The sequence below is a fragment of the Bos grunniens genome, chromosome 6 (assembly GCF_055505025.1).
Source record: "Bos grunniens cultivar Pamir isolate PY7600 chromosome 6, Bosgru_T2T1.0, whole genome shotgun sequence".
NCBI classification, from domain to species: Eukaryota; Metazoa; Chordata; class Mammalia; order Artiodactyla; family Bovidae; genus Bos; species Bos grunniens.
In genome coordinates this window covers 3,705,377-3,725,359 of record NC_141170.1, presented here as the reverse complement: position 1 = coordinate 3,725,359, position 19,983 = coordinate 3,705,377, and the positions used below count along the sequence as shown (strand labels likewise).

At 56.7% G+C, this 19,983-nt stretch overlaps 1 protein-coding gene across 3 annotated transcripts in view; it reads left to right on the top strand.

Moving 5' to 3' along the window:
* The window catches only part of SORCS2 (sortilin related VPS10 domain containing receptor 2), a 497,183-nt gene that overhangs the window by 466,597 nt on the left and 10,603 nt on the right, over window positions 1-19,983 (top strand). For all 3 annotated transcript variants that reach the window (XM_086407453.1, XM_086407451.1, XM_086407452.1), the window contains exons 15-23: window positions 793-913; window positions 1,751-1,884; window positions 2,669-2,797; window positions 5,696-5,867; window positions 13,446-13,632; window positions 14,131-14,264; window positions 15,365-15,488; window positions 16,806-16,918; window positions 17,908-18,033. In XM_086407453.1, coding sequence (XP_086263579.1) covers window positions 793-913; window positions 1,751-1,884; window positions 2,669-2,797; window positions 5,696-5,867; window positions 13,446-13,632; window positions 14,131-14,264; window positions 15,365-15,488; window positions 16,806-16,918; window positions 17,908-18,033 — 1,240 coding nt within the window. The remainder of the gene's footprint in view (window positions 1-792; window positions 914-1,750; window positions 1,885-2,668; window positions 2,798-5,695; window positions 5,868-13,445; window positions 13,633-14,130; window positions 14,265-15,364; window positions 15,489-16,805; window positions 16,919-17,907; window positions 18,034-19,983) is intronic.

Below are 19,983 nucleotides of genomic sequence, written 5' to 3'. Positions count from 1 at the left end.
CCCAAGTGTGAGGTGCTGGGAGGAAATCCCTTAAGCAGCAGCCTTCTCGGAGAGCGAGGGATCTGGGCGTCGCATGATAGGCACTCAATACATGACAGCTGTGGGCGAAGAAGTGGCACAAACATGCTGTGTGATCTTAAGCAAGCTACTCAGCCTCTCTGTGCCTCAGTTTTCCTTTCTGTGAAGTGGGCTGTGGTGAGGATTAGACCAAGCAGCATGCAAGCACACTGCTCCCAGCCCGCTCTGAGCTGGGGGATGACTCCCTACCTCTCCATGGATTGTCCGGTCTGCTTGGGGGGAAAATTCTGTGGCCCAGCTATGCAGAGGGAGCTGGGGTTTCTGCCGCACGAGCCCCCCTGGTATGGACAGGCCGACAGAGGCAGGGACGCGGGTGGGGAGAAGCCAGACAGCACAGAACGCAGACACCCAACCACGAGTCATCCTGTGAAACACTTCTGCCAGGACCAGCCTGGCCACTGAGGCAGGGCCGGGCTCCTGACCCCACTGTGCCCACGTCCTTGTCCATGGGGGGCACCTGGGATGGCCCACAGCAGCGCCATCCACGAGCCGTAGATAACGGGCGATGGTGGTGGGAACGCTTGATGCTGATGCCCGTAGGCCTGCAGCCTGCCCGGCCCAGCGCAGAATCCGTCCTGGGGCTGCCCGGCTGGGGCAGGGGAGAGACCGCTGGACCCACTGGGAAAGTGTGGGTGGAAGCCCGCAGGGGACTGGGGGGCGCCTGGGGGGCTGGCCGGACCAAGGCGGTTTCCCGCCCCCTCCTTCCCTCCCCAGCGTCTTCGGCCACATCAGCTTCCGTTCGGACTGGGAGCTGGTCAAGGTGGACTTCCGGCCCTGGTTCTCCAGGCGGTGCAGCGAGGATGACTACAGCTCCTGGGACCTCACCAACCTGCAGGTGGGCACGGCCCCGCGCAGGGCACCCCCTCTGCCCGCAAACCCCGTCCTGCCAGGCTGCCAGCCTCCCCCGGATGTGGGTCCTCCTGCTGGGCTTGCTGGCCCTTCTGGGCGGCCTCAGCCAGGGTCCGCGGGTACACCCGGGGCGCAGGGGCACAGGCCCGACCCAGCCAGAAGGCAGCTGTGCTCGGGGTCCCGGATTTGTGGGATGGAGGGAAGGTGGCAGGGCTCAGGTATCACACACTGGGTAACACCAATGATCTGGGACAGCCCCCACGCCGTAATCTCAGACACACAAAACTTCCTACAGCAAAATGAGGAATACTCACACGGAGGGGAATACGTGAGGACCAGAAATGGTCTTCTGCTGCAGTTCGGGTTGGGTGCTCAGGATTTCAGAGGGGAGGGTCCCAGAATCGCTGGGGTGGGGGGGTGCCCACAGCTGTATCTGCCATGGTGCCTGTTCACACTGGTGTGTCCTGCTCGGATTGTTGGCTGAACACCTACTGTGTAGCCCCTGAGGCCTGGAGGCTGTGGCTCGTCCCAGCCTCACAGGGCCCACCTGAAACCCTCGGGCCTGAGGATTGCATTGGGCCTCTCTTCCGGGGCCTGAGACCCCCTCAGGGCCCAGCAGGGCCAGGTACACAGCACTCAGCGAGTGCTGGGGGGTTGGACAGGGGCTGGGCTGCCCCGGGTCAGCGTCAGGCACACACACAGCCCTGGCCCTGGGCCCCGGTTTCCTGCCCCGATGCCCGCCCGGGCCGGGGGAATAAGGAACGGGCCAGACCGGCAGTGGGAACCGCAGTGGGGCGGCCCCTCACCCCGCGTCCCCCCGCAGGGTGACCGCTGCGTCATGGGCCAGCAGAGGAGCTTCCGCAGGAGGAAGCCCGCGTCCTGGTGCGTCACGGGCCGCAGCTTCACGGCAGCACTCACGGCCCGCGTGTGCCCGTGCCGGGCCTCGGACTTCCTCTGGTGAGGGTCCCACTCTGCCCCAGCCCTGGGGGTGGGTGGGGAGCAGGGGGGTGCTGCTTGAGTGACCCTGTGGCCGCCACCCGGAGGGCAACCTGAGAGCCGCGCTCCAGCACGGCCGCCTTATTCTGGGCCTGATCACCAAGCCACCCGGTCCGGCCCACGTTCAAGAATCCATGGGTGTCCTTTCCAAGCCGGCAGGGGCTGCCTGCTCCCAGGAGGGCAGGGACACGGAGGAAGACGGAGGGCAGCCTGGGGACCCAGGACAGCCAGCAACCCCCTCCACCATCCAGAGACCCGCCTGGAAGCCCCCTGACCACCCCCCGCCCCGCCGCCCCACTCAAGGACTGCTGTGCTTGCCCACCACCCACAGGAGAATGTCCGAGTTCTGGAAGCTGGCTCCCTCCCCAGCCATCCTCGGCCTTCCTCGCCCTGCCATCCCCACCTGCGTCTCCCGGCTCTGGCGCTGAAGGGGCTGGCCCCCACCTGCAGTGCCCTTCCCCCGCTCCCCTGGTTATCTCTTGATCTTCCATTGAGAGTCAGCTACCTCCTCCAGGCAGCCCTCCAGGATGCCCAGGCTGGGTTCAGTGCTCCGCTGTAATTTCCCAGAATCCCCTTTGCATCCCTTCTCACCCGGAATGTACCCATCAGCTTTCAGTCCTTCTCCCCTCTGGGACGGGGCCTGTGGATCTGCCTCTGTGTGTCCTTGCTGTGGGGCACCTACCCTGGGCTGGCTCGCACCTCCACCACTGCCCGTCTCCTGACCGCCGTGTCTTCCTCCTCCCAGTGACTATGGATTTGAGCGCGCCCCCTCCTCGGAGTCCGATGCCAACAAGTGCTTTGCCAACTTCTGGTTTAACCCCCTGTCGCCCCCTGACGACTGTGTCCTGGGCCAGACCTACACCAGCAGTCTCGGGTGAGTCGCACGGGGCAGAACCATGGTGACCCCTGCCTTTCCCACCTGGTGCCCACGGCTCCTCGCATGAAGTCAGGGAGAGAGAAATCAGGGCTGACCGCCCTTTGCGCTGGGGCTCCTGCAAGTCACCCAGACTCTGCCCCCGGCCAGGGCTCTCCATTCGGAGCCCAGATGGGTCAGCATCAGGGAGAAGAGACACCCTGAGCCCGCTCCAAACAAAGAGCAAGGAGGTCCCCGGCCTTGGTGCTCATACCCGCTGTACCCAGAGAAGGAACCCGCCTCCCTGGCCCCCTGAGCCCCTGCAGTGCCAAAGCCCCTCCCCATCTGCCAACGCTGAGCAAGCCAGGCCTGAGCTGGGCCAGAGATATTCACACTCCCTTTAGGTCTCAGCTTGAATGGCGCCTCCTTCAGGAAGCCTTCCCTGACTCACCCTGGGCCCGGAGCTTACTCTGTGGGAATAGAACATCCCCAGTTATTGTCACGCTCACCCAGCTGTCCCCTGGACTGGACTAAGCTTTCTGACACGTGGTGTGTCCCTCGGTGTGTGGTGTGATGAACACACGCTGTGCGTGAGGGGGAGGGAAGTGCTCCGCAGGTGTGACCTCCTTCCCTCTGCAGAGGCTGAGCATGCTGCGTCTCAGGGATCAAACTATAACAGTGTTCTGTGTGGAACAGCTGGGAGCCCACCACTCCACAGGTCCTAAGCAAGCTTCATCGTAAAGGTCTCTGTGTCCCCGAGGGGAAGTTCTGAGAGGGAGTGAACTGCCTATGGACTTATTAGACAAGCCTGGTTGCTGCCTCTGGGGATGGGGCAGGACAGAGCCTAAAGAAGCAAGAAGTAGGGCCAGAGACTGCAGGCTTGGACCTCAGCAGCATAAATCCCATCATCCGTCCAGCCAATCATCCAATCATCTATCCATGTGTTCCTCATCCATCCATCATCCATTCATCCATCCACCCATCTGTCCATCATCCACCTATCCATCCATCCATCCATCCTATCATCTATCTGTGTATTCTCCATCCATCCATCGTCCCTCTATCCATCCAATCATCCAATCACCCGTGTATTCCCCATCCATCCTTCATTCATTCATCCATCCACCCATCTGTCCACCCATCCATCCATCATCCATGTATCCATCCAATTATCCAGTCATCTGTGTATTCCCCATCCATCCATCCATCCATCATCCATCCACCATCCATCCACCATCCATCCATCCATCATCCATCCATCATCCATCCACCCATCCACCATCTATCCATCCACCAATCCATCCATCATCCATCTATCTATCCAATCATCCAGTCATCTATCTGTCTATTCCTCATCCATCCATCATCCATCCATCCACCATCCATCCATCCATCCATCATCCACCCACCCATCCATCATCATCCAGTCATCCAATCATCTCTCTGTGTATTCCCCATCCATCCTGCATTCATCCATCCACCCATCTGTCCACCCATCCATCCATCATCCATCTATCCATCCAATTATCCATCTCTTTATTCTTCCACTCACTCACCCGCCATCCGTTCATCCTCCCATCCCTCCAACAATTCACCCATCATCCATCTATCATCCATCTCTCCCTCCATCAGGGAGCCACAGCAGCTGCTCCAGGGCTTGGCAAGCAGGGACTTTTGTCTGAAATGTCAGAGTCAGGACCCATACCAAGGGCAAAGGGTTTCATTTCACACCATCTGCACACTCGGGATGCCAAGGGGCTGTGGGAAGGTGGCTCTTAGGGAGGGTATTTTCTTCCCAACTAATCACACGCATCTTTGCACGATAACAATCTATGCCTCTCTAGCAGGGTTTTCCTAATGCCTCCTAAGAGTTTGTTGTTATTGCTTAGTCGCTGAGTTGTGTCTGACGTTTTGCAACAGCACAGACTGCAGCCTGCCAGGCTCCTCTGTCCATGGGACTCTCCAGGCAAGAGTACTGGAGTGGGTTGCCATTTCCTCCTCCAGGGGATCTTCCTGATCCAGGGATTGAACCCACGTCTCCTGCATTGGCAGGTGGATTCCTTACCACTGAGCTACTAGGGAGGCCCTAAAAGTTTACTAGAGCGCGTGAGGCTCTCCCCGCCAGCCCCTCCCCACCCTCATCTCACACCTGCCCCCCCACCACCACAGGGCTTTGGCACACACCGTTTCCACTGCCCAGGACACTCTTCACTCTCCTGCCCACCTTCTGCTCCAGCTGAAAGCCCCATTCTTGGGGAGCAGAGCCCGGGGTGCAGCCCCTTCCCCATACTGTCACAGTCGTGATGTTGCTTTGATATGGGGGGTGGTTTGGTGAGGGCTGCCTTCCCACTGGACAGTCCTCTCTGCAAAGGGCAAGGGCTGCGAGGGATGACCTCGGCCCTCCCACCGGGCGCATAGCAGATGCTCAGTCAATTCGCGTTGCATGAATGAGCTGGTGAATCGGGTGTCGTCTGGCCCCAGTCCATCCGTGTAAGAGGAGGAGGCCTCCTGTGGGACTGTGCTTGCCCACGGCCACGTGGCGCATCATCGGGAAGTCCCAGCCCCTCCGGGGCACTCTGGCTTCCCGGGACCACGCTTCCCAGCAAAGTCGCAGTATTCATTCTGGCTCCTCTAGTCGTCCCCCAGCAACAACAACTCTCAGCATCGTGAGAACACGCTCGGACCAGCGAGGGCCGCGGTCCTGCCATTAGAGCTCATTCCCTTCTCTGAGCCTCAGTTTCCCCAGCTCCAAAATGGGGCAGAAAGAGCAAACAGATGGAGTCAGGAAGAGGGAGGGGGTTGAAGCGCGGGGGTCACAAGCCAAAGCCCCCGTACAGCTACTGAAGCTGTCGGCGGGGCGGCAGGCCCCGCCCCGCCCCGGCCAGTCCGTTCGGACGCTGACCCGCCTTCTGGCCGCAGGTACCGGAAGCTGGTGTCCAACGTGTGCGAGGGCGGCGTGGACCCGCGGCAGAGCCCCGTGCGGCTGCAGTGCCCGCTCCTGCCGCCGCGGGGCCTGCAGATCAGCATCCGCGGCGAGGCGGTGGCCGTGCGGCCCGGGGAGGACGTCCTGTTCGTGGTGCGGCAGGAGCAGGTGAGGGGCCGCTTCGGCCGGGCGGACGGGGCGGTGGGCGGCGTCCTCTCCCCCTCGGAGTCCTGGAGTGCGGAGTCATCTGGACCAGCGTTTCCAAACTGCGGGCGGGAACAGTGCACTAGAGACCCCTGCCCAGGTCCAGACCAGCACTGAAGCAATGAAATGGAAAACTCGGGAGAGAGTGGAGGGCAGGGGCAATGGAGCAGCGAGCTGCCAGCTCAGGTCCAGGGAGAGGGGGCTTCAAACATGCCTGCCTGGGTGTTGACAGCATGGTGATGTCAGATTCATTCATTCCCGTGAGCGGCAATACAATGTTTTAAACCTCTCATTATACTGATCTAGTGAATTTGGAATCTTAAGAAAAACAGGCATTAAAAAAAAAAAATTATTACTTTATAATCTCATAGCCAACACAAATTCTGTAATAGGTGATAGGCAGGTAAATCAGTTCAGTTCGTTGCTTAGTCATGTCCAACTCTTTGTGACCGCATGGACTGCAGCATGCCAGGCTTCCCTGTCCATCACCAACTCCCGGAGTCTACCCAAACCCATGTCCATGGAGTTGGTGATGCCATCCAACCATCTCATCCTCTGTCATCCCTTTCTCCTCCCATCTTCAATCTTTCCCAGCATCAGGGTCTTTTCCAATGAGTCCGTTCTTTGCATCAGGTGGCCAAAGTGTTGGCGCTTCAGCGTCAGCATCAGTCCTTCCAATGAATATTCAGGACTGATTTCCTTCAGAATGGACTGGTTGGATCTTCTTGCAATCCAAGGGACTCTCAAGAGTCCTCGCCAACACCACAGTTGAAAAACATCAATTCTTCAGCTTTCTTTATGGTCCAACTCTCACATCCATACATGACTATTGGAAAAAACCATAGCTTTGTCTAGACAAACCTTTGTCGGCAAAGTAATATCTCTGCTTTTTAATATGCTGTCTAGGTTGATCATGGCTTCCCTTCCAAGAAGCAAGCATCTTTTAATTTCATGACTGCAGTCACCATCTGCAGTGGTTTTGGAGCCCCCAAAAATAAAGTCTGTCTCTGTTTCCATTGTTTCCCCATCTATTTGCCATGAAGTGATGGGACCGGATGCCATGATCTTCATTTGTTGAATGTTGAGTTTTAAGCCAGGTTTTCACTCTTCTCTTTCACTTTCATCAAGAGGCTCTTTAGTTCCTCTTCACTTTCTGCCATAGGGTGGTATCATCTGCATATCTGAGTTTATTGAGATTTCTCCCAGAAATCTTGATTCCAGCTTGTGCTTCATCCAGCCCAGCATTTCGCATGACATACTCTACATGAGTTAAATAAGCAGGGTGACAATATACAGCCTTGATGTACTCCTTTCCAAATTGGAACCAGTCTGTTGTTCCATGTCCAGTTCTATCGGTTGTTTCTTGTCCCTCTTACAAATTTCTCAGGAGGCAGGTCAGGTGGTCTGGTATTCCCATCTCTTTAAGAATTTTCCATAGTTTGTTGTGATCCACACAGTCAAGGCTTTAGCAAAGTCAATGAAGCAGAAGTAGATGTTTTCCTGGAATTCTTTTGCTTTTTATATGATCCAATGGATGTTGGCAATTTGTTCTCTGGTTCCCCTGCCTTTTCTAAATCCAGTTTGAACACCTGGAAGATCTCCATTAACGTACTGTTGAAGCCTGGCTTGGAGAATTTTGAGCATTACTTTGCTAGCATGCGAGATGAATGCAATTGTGCGGTAGTTTGAGCATTCTTTGGCATTGCCTTTCTTTGGGATTGGAATGAAAACTGACCCTTTTCAGCAGTGCCGTAGCCACTGCTGAGTTTTCCAAATTTGCTGGCATATTGATTGCAGCACTTTCACAGCATCATCTTTCAGGATGTGAAATAGCTCAGCTGGAATTCCATCACCTCCACTAGCTTTGTTCATAGTGATACATAGACAGATAGATAGATATAAATGATAAATAGATAGAGATTAATGAAAAAAATCATTGATAGTTAATGGATGACATAGATACAAATATATATGGACAGATATAGAAATATTTCATGTATGTGTATATGTATACACACACACATATATTATGCGGGGCTTCCCAGGTGGCTCAGGTGGTAAAGAATCTGCTTGCAGTGTGGCAGACCTGGGTTCGATCCCTGGGACGGGAAGATCCCCTGGAGAAATGAATGACAACCCACACCAGTATTCTTGCCTGGAGAATCCCATAGACAGAGGAGCCTAGTGGGCTACAGTCCATGGATTGCAAAGAGTTGGACATGACTTAGAAACTAACACACACATATAAACATATAAATTTCCTCCCTGTCTCCTAGTATTTCTTTCTTTTTTTAGTATAAGTGTTACTTTTTTCCCCTGATTTTAAGAACATATATACTCATTTTAGAACACTGGGGAAACACATTAAAAACACAAGGATATATAAAAACCCAAAATCTTATTCTCTTAAGGTGACCACTGTTAATTTATTCCCAAAGCAGAGACATTACTTTGCCAACAAAGGTCTGTCTAGTCAAGGCTATGGTTTTTCCTGTGGTCATGTATAGATGTGAGAGTTGGACTGTGAAGAAGGCTGAGCGCCGAAGAATTGATGCTTTTGAACTGTGGTGTTGGAGAAGACTCTTGAGAGTCCCTTGGACGGCAAGGAGATCCAACCCGTCCATTCTAAAGGAGATCAGCCCTGGGATTTCTTTGGAAGGAATGATGCTAAAGCTGAAACTCCAGTACTTTGGCCACCTGATGCGAAGAGTTGACTCATTGGAAAAGACTCTGATGCTGGGAGGGATTGGGGGCAAGAGGAGAAGGGGATGACAGAGGATGAGATGGCTGGATGGCATCACTGACTTGATGGACGTGAGTCTGAGTGAACTCCGGGAGTTGGTGATGGACAGGGAGGCCTGGCGTGCTGCGATTCATGGGATCGCAAAGAGTTGGACACGACTGAGCGACTGAACTGAACTGAACTGAGTCTATTTAAACTAATATGCACGTGCTTATTTTTCTGATTATAGACGTAACAAATGCTCATTGTAGAAAATCCAAATACAGAAACTAAAAACACTCACAAGCAGACAGGAAAGCACAAAGGGGTGCAGAGCCCCCTCTTCCCACCCGGGACCCCAGCCCCCGGCTCACAGCTCTCGAGCACTGGGGGCTTCAGTTAACAAATGTACTGAGCGAACCGAGGGGGCTCCATGCAGAAGACGTCCGTCCATGCCTGCCCAGGTGGGACCGGGGAACCCAACGCGGTCTCTGATGCTGGAAAGCGGGGGCTCTGGTCCCGTGTGAAGAACTGGATGCGCGAGTGCCCGCGTGGGCGCATTCCCCTCCATCCTCCCCTGCCGGCTCCCACCAGCCAGCTTTATAGCTGGGGAGGCTGAGGCTCGGACAGGCGCAGCCACCCACCTGGGGCCACACAGAGCTGGCATTGGGTCCAGGCCAGGGGGCCTCCGTGTGGACACCTCCTGGTTTGCAGCCCCCAGACCTGAGCCGAGGGTGCATCAACCTGCTGGCCCCGCGATGATTGAGCCTGGCCCTGAGAGTCACGCTTCAGCCTCGGGCAACCCTGGGGCGGGGTGTGTGTGTGTGTGTGTATGTGTGCGGGGGCGGGGGGGAGGCTCTGTTCACTGCAGAGGAGGGTGCAGCCCCCTGCCCAGACTCTCAAGGGGACCCTCAGAGGGGACCCACCTGCCGCCCGGAGCTCCAGGACTGACTTGCAGGAAACATGGCCACCTGCTGCCCTCTAGAGCCCGGAATCCCAGCAGCTGGTCACTGCTGGGACGCTCCACCCGGACCCAGGACAGGACACGTGTGGTGGCCCACTGTCCCAGCAGGCTTGGACCCTCGCCTGCAGGGGCGGAGGTGAGGGAACAGCAGAAAGATGCTCTTGGAAGAGAGTCCTTTGCCCTCCACTGTCTGGAACAGGCCACTGGCTCCCAGGTCGAAGCCTTGGGAAGGAGTGGGCGCAAGGTTGGAGTGGGTACATGCACCGGTGAACACTCCTGTTCTCACACACACACACACACACACACGGACACTTACACATGTTCACACGTGACCACACACTTGCATTCGTACACAGCCATAGACACACTCACCCAGTCCAGGTGTGGAAACAACCCTGGATTTAGGGGAATCCAAGTTCTGTGAAGATCTTAGAACCGAACATAAGATCTGATGGGGAACCCAGAAACAGACCCACATAGACGGGTCTGGCTGATTCTGGCTCAGGCGCAAAATCATTTCAGTGAAGGAAGGACGGGCGTCAACAAACGAGGAGCCGGTGAAAACGAACCTCATGCCTGATGCAGAGTCGACGCAAAGTGGATCACAGCCTTAAATGGAAACCTGTGAAGCTTGTAGAAAAAAGGCAGGGGAAATACCTGTGCTCTAGGGCTAGACAGAGTTCTTAGCATTGACACCATAAGCACCATCCACGAAGGAAGTGTGATAAACGACTTCATCAGAATGCGACACGTTTCGTCTGTGACAGAGCCTGAGAAGGTGAAAACAGAGCCTGAGAAGGTGAAAAGACGACCACAGAGAAAATAACTACAAACCGTATCCAACAAGGACTAGTACCCGGAATATATAAAGATTACTCAGAACCCAACCGTAAGAGGACAAGCAACCAGAAGATGAGCAGAAGACATGGAGAAACGTGTTCCCGGAGAGAACGGCAAAGAAGCACAGGGAACCATGCTCAGCATCCTTAGCCATCAGCGCAGTGCAGCGTAAAGAGGGTCCCTGCGCGCCTACAGGAATGAGTAACATGAAGGACGGTGGTCCCACAAACACTGGTGAGGATGCAGAGACACTGGGTCCCTCCTGCATGGCTGACGCGGACGTGAAGTGGTACAGCCGCTCTGGGAAAGCTGGTCATTTCCTTAAAAACCAAGCATGCAACATCCATGGGACTCAGCAGTTACACTCCTGGGCCTGTATCCCAGGGAAACAAAGAGGTTCACGGGAAAACCTGTATACACCAAGGTTCACAGCAGCTTTCTTCATAAGAGCCAGAAACGGGAGACAGCCAGATGTCCTCGACGGGCGAGTGGATAAACGCGAGGTGAGCTGGTACATCCATCCCAAGGGCGGTGCTCTGAAGTAAGAAGGAACAGGCTCTACACCACAGCTTGGGTGAATCTGCAGAGAATCATATTGAATGAGAAAGCTAATCCCAGCGGTTCTATTCAGGGGATATTCCCCAAATAACGAAAGTATAGAAATGGAGAACAGGTTAGAGGTTCTAACCCCATGGAGTCGGGGGTGTGACGGAGAGGCATGTCTGGGTGTGAACGGGCAGCCCTAGGGACCCCAGGGGTGACTGAATCGTGGCTCAGTCACTGTGGATTCCAAGCCGTGATACATGTTCTGCAAGATGTTCGCATGGAGACCGCGAACATGGGTCTCTCTGTTGTATCCTTGACAATTACATGTGAATTGGCAGTTGGCTCAGCATGAGACTTCCGAGTGTTTTTGAAGCGCTCAGGAATAAACACACACACACACACAGGTCTGCATGGAAACACTACGCCGTGGGTGGTGGGTGTTGTGCTGACGTCACCACTTTTCCTTTCCAGCTACTTCTCTGCCTTTTTGTATTTTCTTACATTGCCACTATTACCTTCCTGATTACGACAAGGTTTTTATTTTTTTTTTAATATAATTTTACTTATTTATTTTGGCTGTGCTGGGTCTTCGTTGCTGTGAGGGCTCTTAGCTGAGGCAAGCAGGGGCTACTCTCTCGTTGAGATGCTCAGGCTGATCAGGTAGGGTTTTACTTATTTATTTATTTTTTATCCATACCACATGGCACGTGGGATCTTAGTTCCCCAACCAGGGGTCGAACCTATGGCCCCTGTGGTGGAAGTGCTGAGTCTTAACCACTGGACCACCAAGGAGGTCCCTGTGATGAAGTGTTTTAACCAAGGGGAGTGTTTCAGGAGTTAAAACACACCCTCTTAGCTGCTCACAGGCAGGACACAGCATCCCCAGGTGGTGTGGCTCCTGCCCATCAAAGCCACACGTCCAGACTCAGCCAGAGGCCCCTTCTTCCCCCAGGAAGCTGCATGCAGACCCCTCCCTCCCGGAGCAAGTTGACCTTGAGACCACCCCATCTGTCAGGCTGCCTTTAAACAGAGAGAGCCCTGACCACAAGCCAGCCTGCAGGTTCTGGACTCACAGAGCCTCAGTCCTTCAACCTATAAAATGGGGATCATAGAACATACTTGTGTAAGGTCCCCGAGGTCATCACTGCAGTGGCCACAAACTGGGCAGCTTGAAATATCAGAGATTTCTCCTCTCAAGAGCTCTGGAGGCTAGAAGTCCAAACTCAAATTTCAGCAGGGCTGTGCTCCCTCTGGAAGGGGGGTCCTCCCTCGTCTCTGAGCTCCTGGGGGCTCCGGGCAGCCCTGGGCGAGGGCTGCACCCCTTCCAGCCTCTGTCTTCCCCTGGCTTCCTTCCTTTCCTTCCCCTGGCCGCTCCTCTTTCCGATAAAGACCCAGCCATTGAACTTAGACCCTGTTCTAATTCCGTGTGACCTCGAGTTAACTAATCACATCCGCAAAGACCCTATTTCCAAATAAGGTCACGTTCTGAGGTTCCGAGTGGGTGTGGATGGGGGAGGGGTGATCCAACCTTTTTCACCCGATTTGTGAAGAAAGGTAAACGAATGTAATTTACATAAAGGTTCTCTGTCAAGTTCTAGGGTTTGGCAGGTGTAAACCAAGAGGCTCCCTAAACAGTTAGTGATTCCTGACCCCTAGGACATGGTTTCCTGGGTGCTCCCCCAGCGGGCAGAGGGGTGGCAGGAAGATATGATAGGAAGGTGATGGGGAGAGAGGACCTGAAGTAAGTGAAGAACTCGTTCTGGCCACGAAGTTGAAAAAGTTCCTGTTTGCTTCCTCACTTTCCTTTCCCAAGACTCCACGAGGAAGATGCGGTTATTGGAAGGGCGGTGTTCGCGGTGGGGATTAGACGGGCGATTGGACGGCTCGTGTGGGTGAGGGGTGCCGGGGAGGGTGACAGATCTGGGACCCCTCCCTGCATAGAGCGCGTGCCCCCGAGCATCACTCCTGGCACCACGTAGAGTGAGAAGATAAAAGAAAATGCAGGAATCACAGCAGCAGAGGGGAAGATAACGTTTTGCTTTGTAATTTCCTAGGAGACTAAGAGTTTTTATGCACGCACATCTCCCTGTTTCTTAAACTGTGCAGCAGGTAGGGGGCCTCTCCCTGCCCTCCCGGTCCCTGGCTCAGGCCTCCCTGACCTCATCTGAGCTGACTCCTCTCTGCCTCAGCGGTTGGGTCATCTTTCTGAAATGCAGACCCGGCCCTGGCTACTACTTCCATCCTCTGCTACTGGTCTCAGCCCTGCCCTCCAGGCTGGGTGGGGCAGGGGGCAAGGATAGAACAGACCTGGTTCCCTGGGGTCCCCAGGGAGCTCGCTTTCAGGAAAGAAAGAAGTGGGGAATGAATGAGTGAGTGAGTGAATGAATACGTGCGTGAGCCAGCGAATGGCCCATTGCTGGCTCCCAGCTCTGCAGCCAGGTCCTAAGTGGCCCCCTGGTGTGTCTTACAGGGTGATGTCCTGACCACCAAGTACCAGGTGGACCTGGGGGACGGCTTCAAGGCCATGTACGTGAACCTCACGCTGACCGGGGAGCCCATCCGGCACCGCTACGAGAGCCCCGGCGTCTACCGCGTATCCGTCAGGGCGGAGAACGTGGCGGGGCACGACGAGGCAGTGCTGTTTGTCCAGGTCACCGGTGAGCCCATCGCCCCCGCCAGGCCCAGGGCGGCTCCCTGTGAGAGAGCTGTCCTTGGGGAAGCACGGGGGGCCCAGGGACAGGGAGGCCACCAGGCGGGGCTGGAGGCCACACCCACGGTGGCTTGTGCAACAGCGCGGTTGGTGGTGACGATGGTGGTGGTGATGGTGGTAGTGATGGTGGTCATGATAGAGATGATGATGTGATGCTAATAATGGTGATGATGGAGCTGCTGCTGCTGCTGATGGTGATGATGGTGATGGTGATCATAGAGCTGATGATGATGGTGATGGTGGTGGTGGTGATGGTGGTGGTGGTGATGGTGGCGATGAAAGTGTAGTGTTTCTCGTGGGGCTGATGGTGGTGGAGGTAGTGATGATGGTGGTAAGGGTGTTCGTGGTGGTGATGAGGTTGATGGTGACAGTGACCAATAGCAACCTGTGACATGGCCAGTGCCCTGATGCCCTCTGACCCCTAACCTTTGTGTGGCCCCTGCAGCCCCTCTGCAGGCCCTCTACCTGGAAGTGGTTCCTGTCATCGGCGTCAACCAGGAGGTGAACCTTACGGCCGTGCTGCTGCCCCTGAACCCCAACCTCACCGTCTTCTACTGGTGGATCGGCCACAGCCTGCAGGTACGCAGGCCCAGCCCTTGGAGGCCCCTCTTCCCCAGAGGCTCCCATCTGGCGTGGAGCGTGGGGCAGATCCCACCCTCCGTACCGGGCAGGACAGAGCATGCGGCACCATGAAGGTGAGGCGGGTGCATACCAGCCCTCCCACCACCCTGAGCATCTATCTGCTCGAGGTCCAGCTGTGTCTGAATGTGGTGGACATGTGGTGAATCAGATCAGACCAGACCATGCTTTTTCCTGGGGAAGATATATGAATAGAGTAGGTGACCCAAGTTAGGGTGTGACAAGTGTCACAGGAAGGGGACGGATCATTTCTAGTTTGAGAGTGGAGGTGATCAGGGAGGGCTTCATGGAGGAGGGGATCCCTGGGCTGAGCCCGACCTCAGAAGCATCACCCAGGGTTGTGGGTTGTGTCCTGTGAGCCATGGGGAACCTAAGACAGATGCCTGGTGGGAGGTCCTGAGGACCTTTGTGGACAAGGCTGCCCCTTAGCCTGGGGGAAGGGACCCCAAGACCCAAAGAGGATCCTTCGCTCGTTCAGCAAATGGCAGCCCTGCAGCCCCCCATAGACAGCGGCCAAGGGCCCAGCCTGGGTGGGGCTCAGGGCTCAGGACTGTGGTTCTGGGGCACAGGGATGGGTGAGGAAGGTGCTCGGGTTCTGCATTCGAGCAGCAAGTCAGCCACCTCCAGCCGAGCTCTTGGAGAGTCACTGTGCCTCCTCGAGCCTCTGTCTCCCCATCTGCAAGGACCGAGGTCATAGTGCGGACCCCACGAATGACGTGGGTGCCCCCACCCCATGGGGTGGGTGCTGAGCCAGGCCCTGGGGTCCGAGCATGAAGGTGCTACAGCCCAGTTGAGCTTGGGCTGGGGCAGGAAGGTGACAGGGATGCCCAACCTAGCAGCTGGGCCTTCGACACCATCCACACAGGGGGTCTTGGTGCCTCTGGAGGGCAGGGGGCCCTGGGAGATGCGTGTCTGTGCTGGGGAGCTCTCAGGTCCAGGCGTCTCTCTGGGGGTACCTCCCCACGCCCCCCGGGCGCTCTCAGCAGGCTCCCGTGGGGCCAGCTCTCCGGCCCCGTCCTGAGCCCCGCTTGTGCCCGCAGCCCCGCCTGTCCCTGGAGAACTCTGTGACGACGCGGTTTGGGGACCCGGGGGACGTGCGGGTGACGGTGCAGGCTGCCTGCGGGACCTCCGTGCTGCAGGACTCCAAGGTGGTCCGCGTGCTGGGTGAGTGCCCTCTCCCCCACTGCGGCAGGCAGCGTGGCTTCTCCTTCCTGGGAGCGCAGGGTCGGGCCAGGCGGGGGTTACCCACCGAGGCGCCGGTCACCCCGGAGTGGCCCCTGCTGGACGGAGGTGACACCTCTGTCTACCACACTTCTGGGCTCCCCAGCCTCGGTTTCCCCATCTGTAAAATAAACACTGACGACTCCTGCGCACGGGGCACTCACGGGCCCCACAGGACACAAGTGAGGATGCCGCTGAGGGGCTTGGCGAGGTCACGCATCAGGGGACAGAGCTGGGACTGGGCACCGGGTCTCCCTCCCCTTGCCCCCACCCCCCGCAGGCACCTGTCCTCAGCACCCTGACATCTGAGGACTGTCACGCGATTACATCTCAAAGGACATGGGATATTGACTTTGTTGGGAGTCCTGCTCTGAATCTGTGTCCCATTTATCTATTCCCTGCTGGGAGGCTCTGAGCCTCGCCCCCAGGAGACAGTTGCAACCGAAAATTAGTCCTCAGAATGGAAGCGTCCCACCACCCAGAGCCATGTTTCTCTCTTTATCGTGCCGATAAAAACCTTATTTTGCTGTAAGAACAGCATCTGCATGGACAGCAGCCATCGTTTAAGTATTCAGGGGACAGCCCTTGGCCATTGTTCACTCCCGAGCCTGTGGGCACCGCACCCCGAGCCCGGGGCCTTGAAACACTCACCTCCACCCGCACTGCACGTTCATGAGGCACCTGTCCCTTTGACTGCTCACCCTTGCAGAGCCCCCTCCCACTTTACAAATGAGGAAACCGAGGCTCCGGAGCTAAATGGAGAGAGGACAGTTCACTCTGAGGCTCCCAGGGCTCGGTCTTTCTTTCACCACCTCCTGCTTGTTGGTTTAGAAGAGGTGTCCGAGTTGGGGGCCCTGGGGAATTTGAGAGAAAGAGAAGGCGGGGGGCAGGGGGGCAGGTGGACTCTGCTTTCCAGGGACTCTTATTCTGGTGGGGGGACAGCCCGCTCAAACTCCGTGGATCCCTGGGAGATGGAAGGCCAAGCTTGTCTGTCCTCGAGGGTTGATGGGGAAGTCACAGAGCAGGCTTGGCTCTCCCTCCCAGGTCAGCACCGCTGGCCTCATCGTTGTCACTGTAGTTGTTGTTGTTATTATTATTATTAAACGGCCGCAGTGCAGTGGGCCCTGCCGGGGGCAGCTACTGGCACACGGTGGGCGGCAGGATCCACCCCCAGGGCCAGCGCTGGACCAGCCAGGGGGTGTGGCCCCAGCTGTGAAGGGAGCAGGGCGGCGACACTCTCCCGACTCCGCCTCTTTCCAGATCAATTTCAGGTCGTGCCTCTGCAGTTTTCCAAGGACCTGGACGCTCACAACCCCAACACCCCCGAGTGGAGGGAAGACGTTGGCCTCGTGGTGTCCCGGCTCCTCTCCAAGGTACCCGGCCCACCCGTGGCACAGCCGCCGCCCTTCTTATGGGCTGTGGGTACCCCGGGGAAGTGGGGGGCGGGGGCCGGAGTCCTCAGGGCAGGGGACAGGCGGGACGGGCAGGCTGCCCTGCGTCCTAATTATCTGTCCTTTGGGTCTGCCGAGAACAGTGCTTGGAAGCCACTTAGGATCCTTTCACCTGGCCCTGGGGGACACGGAGTCGGAGCATCCTCTTGTGGGGCAGGGGCAGGGCCGCATGCTCCATGCACATCTAGTGAGCACCAGCTGTTTGCACAAGACGCAGTCGCCCTCCTCCAATGGTCCAGAATCTCTTTAAAGTGATTCTCATTTACTCACTGCTGGATACAGTAGACAGAGAGACAAGTCTCTGCGACGTCTACCGTCAGGGAGCTCTCACAGAAGACAAAGGCAGGGTGGGCACGGGGCACTCGAGGCCCCTGACCCCCCAGTGGGAGAAGGCACAGCCCCCTAGAGTCATCCAGGGTTGTCCCAGGCTGACGCTCACCATGGCCATGCCTCCCTTTGGCCCATTAAGAATTCGGGTAGTATTGTCTTGGGCACTGAAGGGTGAATAGGAGTTTTCCAGATGGATGTGTATGGAGGGGGACTTCCCAGAAGCAGAGCTTTGTGGGTTGAGGGAGCTGCGTGCTCAGGAGCCCTGACGCCTGGGAGGACAGCAAGCGAGGGAGGGGCTGCTCACCTGGAGGTGGTGGGAGAACTGAGCTGAAGGGGGGCAGCCCTGGGCAAGCAGACACTGTGGTCGGGGCCAAAGGCTGAGGGCCCAGGAGGGCAGGGATGCGGGAGGTGGATGATAACGCCAAAGGGTGCCGGGGCCACCCCCATGCCAGGCAGGGGTCAAGAACAGCCGAGACTCGGACAGGTCACGTGGGGTTGGGGAGTGATCGCGGGGGCCCTGGAGCACGGCCGGGGACAGAGGAGGCACGCTGGTGCATCAGAGGGGCTCCGTGTCCCCGCAGGAGACCAGCATCCCTGAGGAGCTGATGGTGACGGTGGTAAAGCCGGGGCTGCCCACCTTGGCCGACCTGCACGTGCTCCTGCCGCCTCCCAGGCCCACGAGGAAGAGGAGCCTCACCAGTGACAAGGTACCTCCCGCGGCTGCTGGGCCGGGTGCCCCCCGTGTGGCGTAGGGTCTGATGGTGATACCCGACAAGCACGGGGACCTCAGTCACTCTTCAGCACGTAAAGGCTTATCTCTCACCGATCGCTGTCCCTCCTCCCCCTTGGGGCTACCTCAGCGTCACGGTGGTGGAGGAGTGGGCGGGGGGCCGGGCACCGGGCTGGACCAGCCCCACAACGGGCACGTGCCAATTTCACTCCCATTTCTTCGGCTGGACCTGGTCGCACCACCCCAGCCTCACTGCGAGGGGTGAGCACCACCCAGGGGACTCCAGGACCTGGTTTCAGGACATCCAACTAAGATTGGGACTGAAAGGTGAAAGGGGAGCCCTTCACGCCTTCCAGGGCAGCTGTAGTTCCACAGCAAGCAGACACTGACGAGTGTGGGTGAGGACGTGGAGGAACTTGGCCCCTCGTTCACTGCTGAGATGGAACGGAAAATGGTGCGGCCGCCATAGAAGCTGTCTGGCAGATCTTCAAACACGAAGCTACCACATAACACGGCAGCTTCACTCCCCAGGGATGTACCGAAGAGAAGTAAAAATGTGTGTCTACACACACACTCGTGCACGGGTGTCCGTGAACCCAAAGTAGAAGCAACCCAAATGCCCACCCGCAGACGACTGGGCGAGGAGGAGGCGGCCCAGACGCACAGCAGAACATTACTCAGCCACGAACAGGAGTGACATTCTGATCCAGGCTGCAACTTGGGTGAACCCAAGCATGATGCAAAATGAAAGAAGACGGTCACAAAAAAGCCACTGATGTACGATTCCATTTATACGAAATGTCCGAATCGGCAAATCCAGAGACCACGCAGGAGTGGTTGCCAGGGGCTGGGGGGGCAGGGGGGTGACTGCTGGTGGGGCAGGGTTTGCCCTGGGAGGATGAAAGCTTCCTTTGGGAGGAGTTAAACGGTAGTAGTGATCACGTGTCTGTGAGTATATACTAAAAACCACCGAATGGTACACTTTACAAAAGTAAATATCTCCAAAAAAAAAGAACAATCAGAACCACAGCCAAGCTCTGGACTAGTCGCGGACACAGATGTCCACACAGACGGTCTGGAGAGAGTGACCAATGCTGAGGCGGGGCTGCAGCACGGCCCACAGCACCCCTGTGTGTGGGTGGTAGCGCCCATTTTACAGACGGGGGGGCGAGGCTCAGTGAGACCCCCACCAGGAAGCACAGTGCAGGCATGGTGCCCACCACCGCTCTGGCTGCAGAGCCGTGCTCGAGCCATGCCCAGGAGGCCTCCGGGTGGACCCTTGACTGTGCCGGCCTGACCCACAGCCCTTCCTGAAGGGCATCCACATCTGAACCTGGGGCTCCCAGCCAAGCCTGAGCCCTGATGATAGGTGTCTCCGGACGTTGGCCAGCAGCTGGTTGAGAGTCATTGACACACTTCTCAGATGAGGATCTGAGAGTAGAGGCTGGGTGAAGGTTGGGGAAGACTGCACGGGTCCCGGCTGCCAGCACTTGGCTGGGAGGCTGCACCCACTGGGGGCACTTTAGAGTGAGGGTTGGAAGGAAAGGAGGGGGGATACTCCCCGCATTGTGCTGAGTGCTCAGAGTAAACCGTGGGGTACTCTCCCCGTTGTCCTGAGTGCTAGTTCAGTTCAGTTCAGTCCCTCAGTCGTGTCCAACTCTTTACTACCCCATGAAGCACAGCAAAAAAGCTGAAACTCCAGTACTTTGGCCACCTCATGCGAAGAGTTGACTCATTGGAAAAGACTCCGAGTGCTAGAGTGAACCACAAAGTACTCCCCCACTGTCGTGGGTGCTTGGAGTAAACCGCGGGGTACTCCCCCCATTCCCTCATGAGAAACCTATATGCAGGTCAGGAAGCCACAGTTAGAACTGGACATGGAACAACAGTCTGGTTCCAAATAGGAAAAGGAGTATGTCAAGGCTGT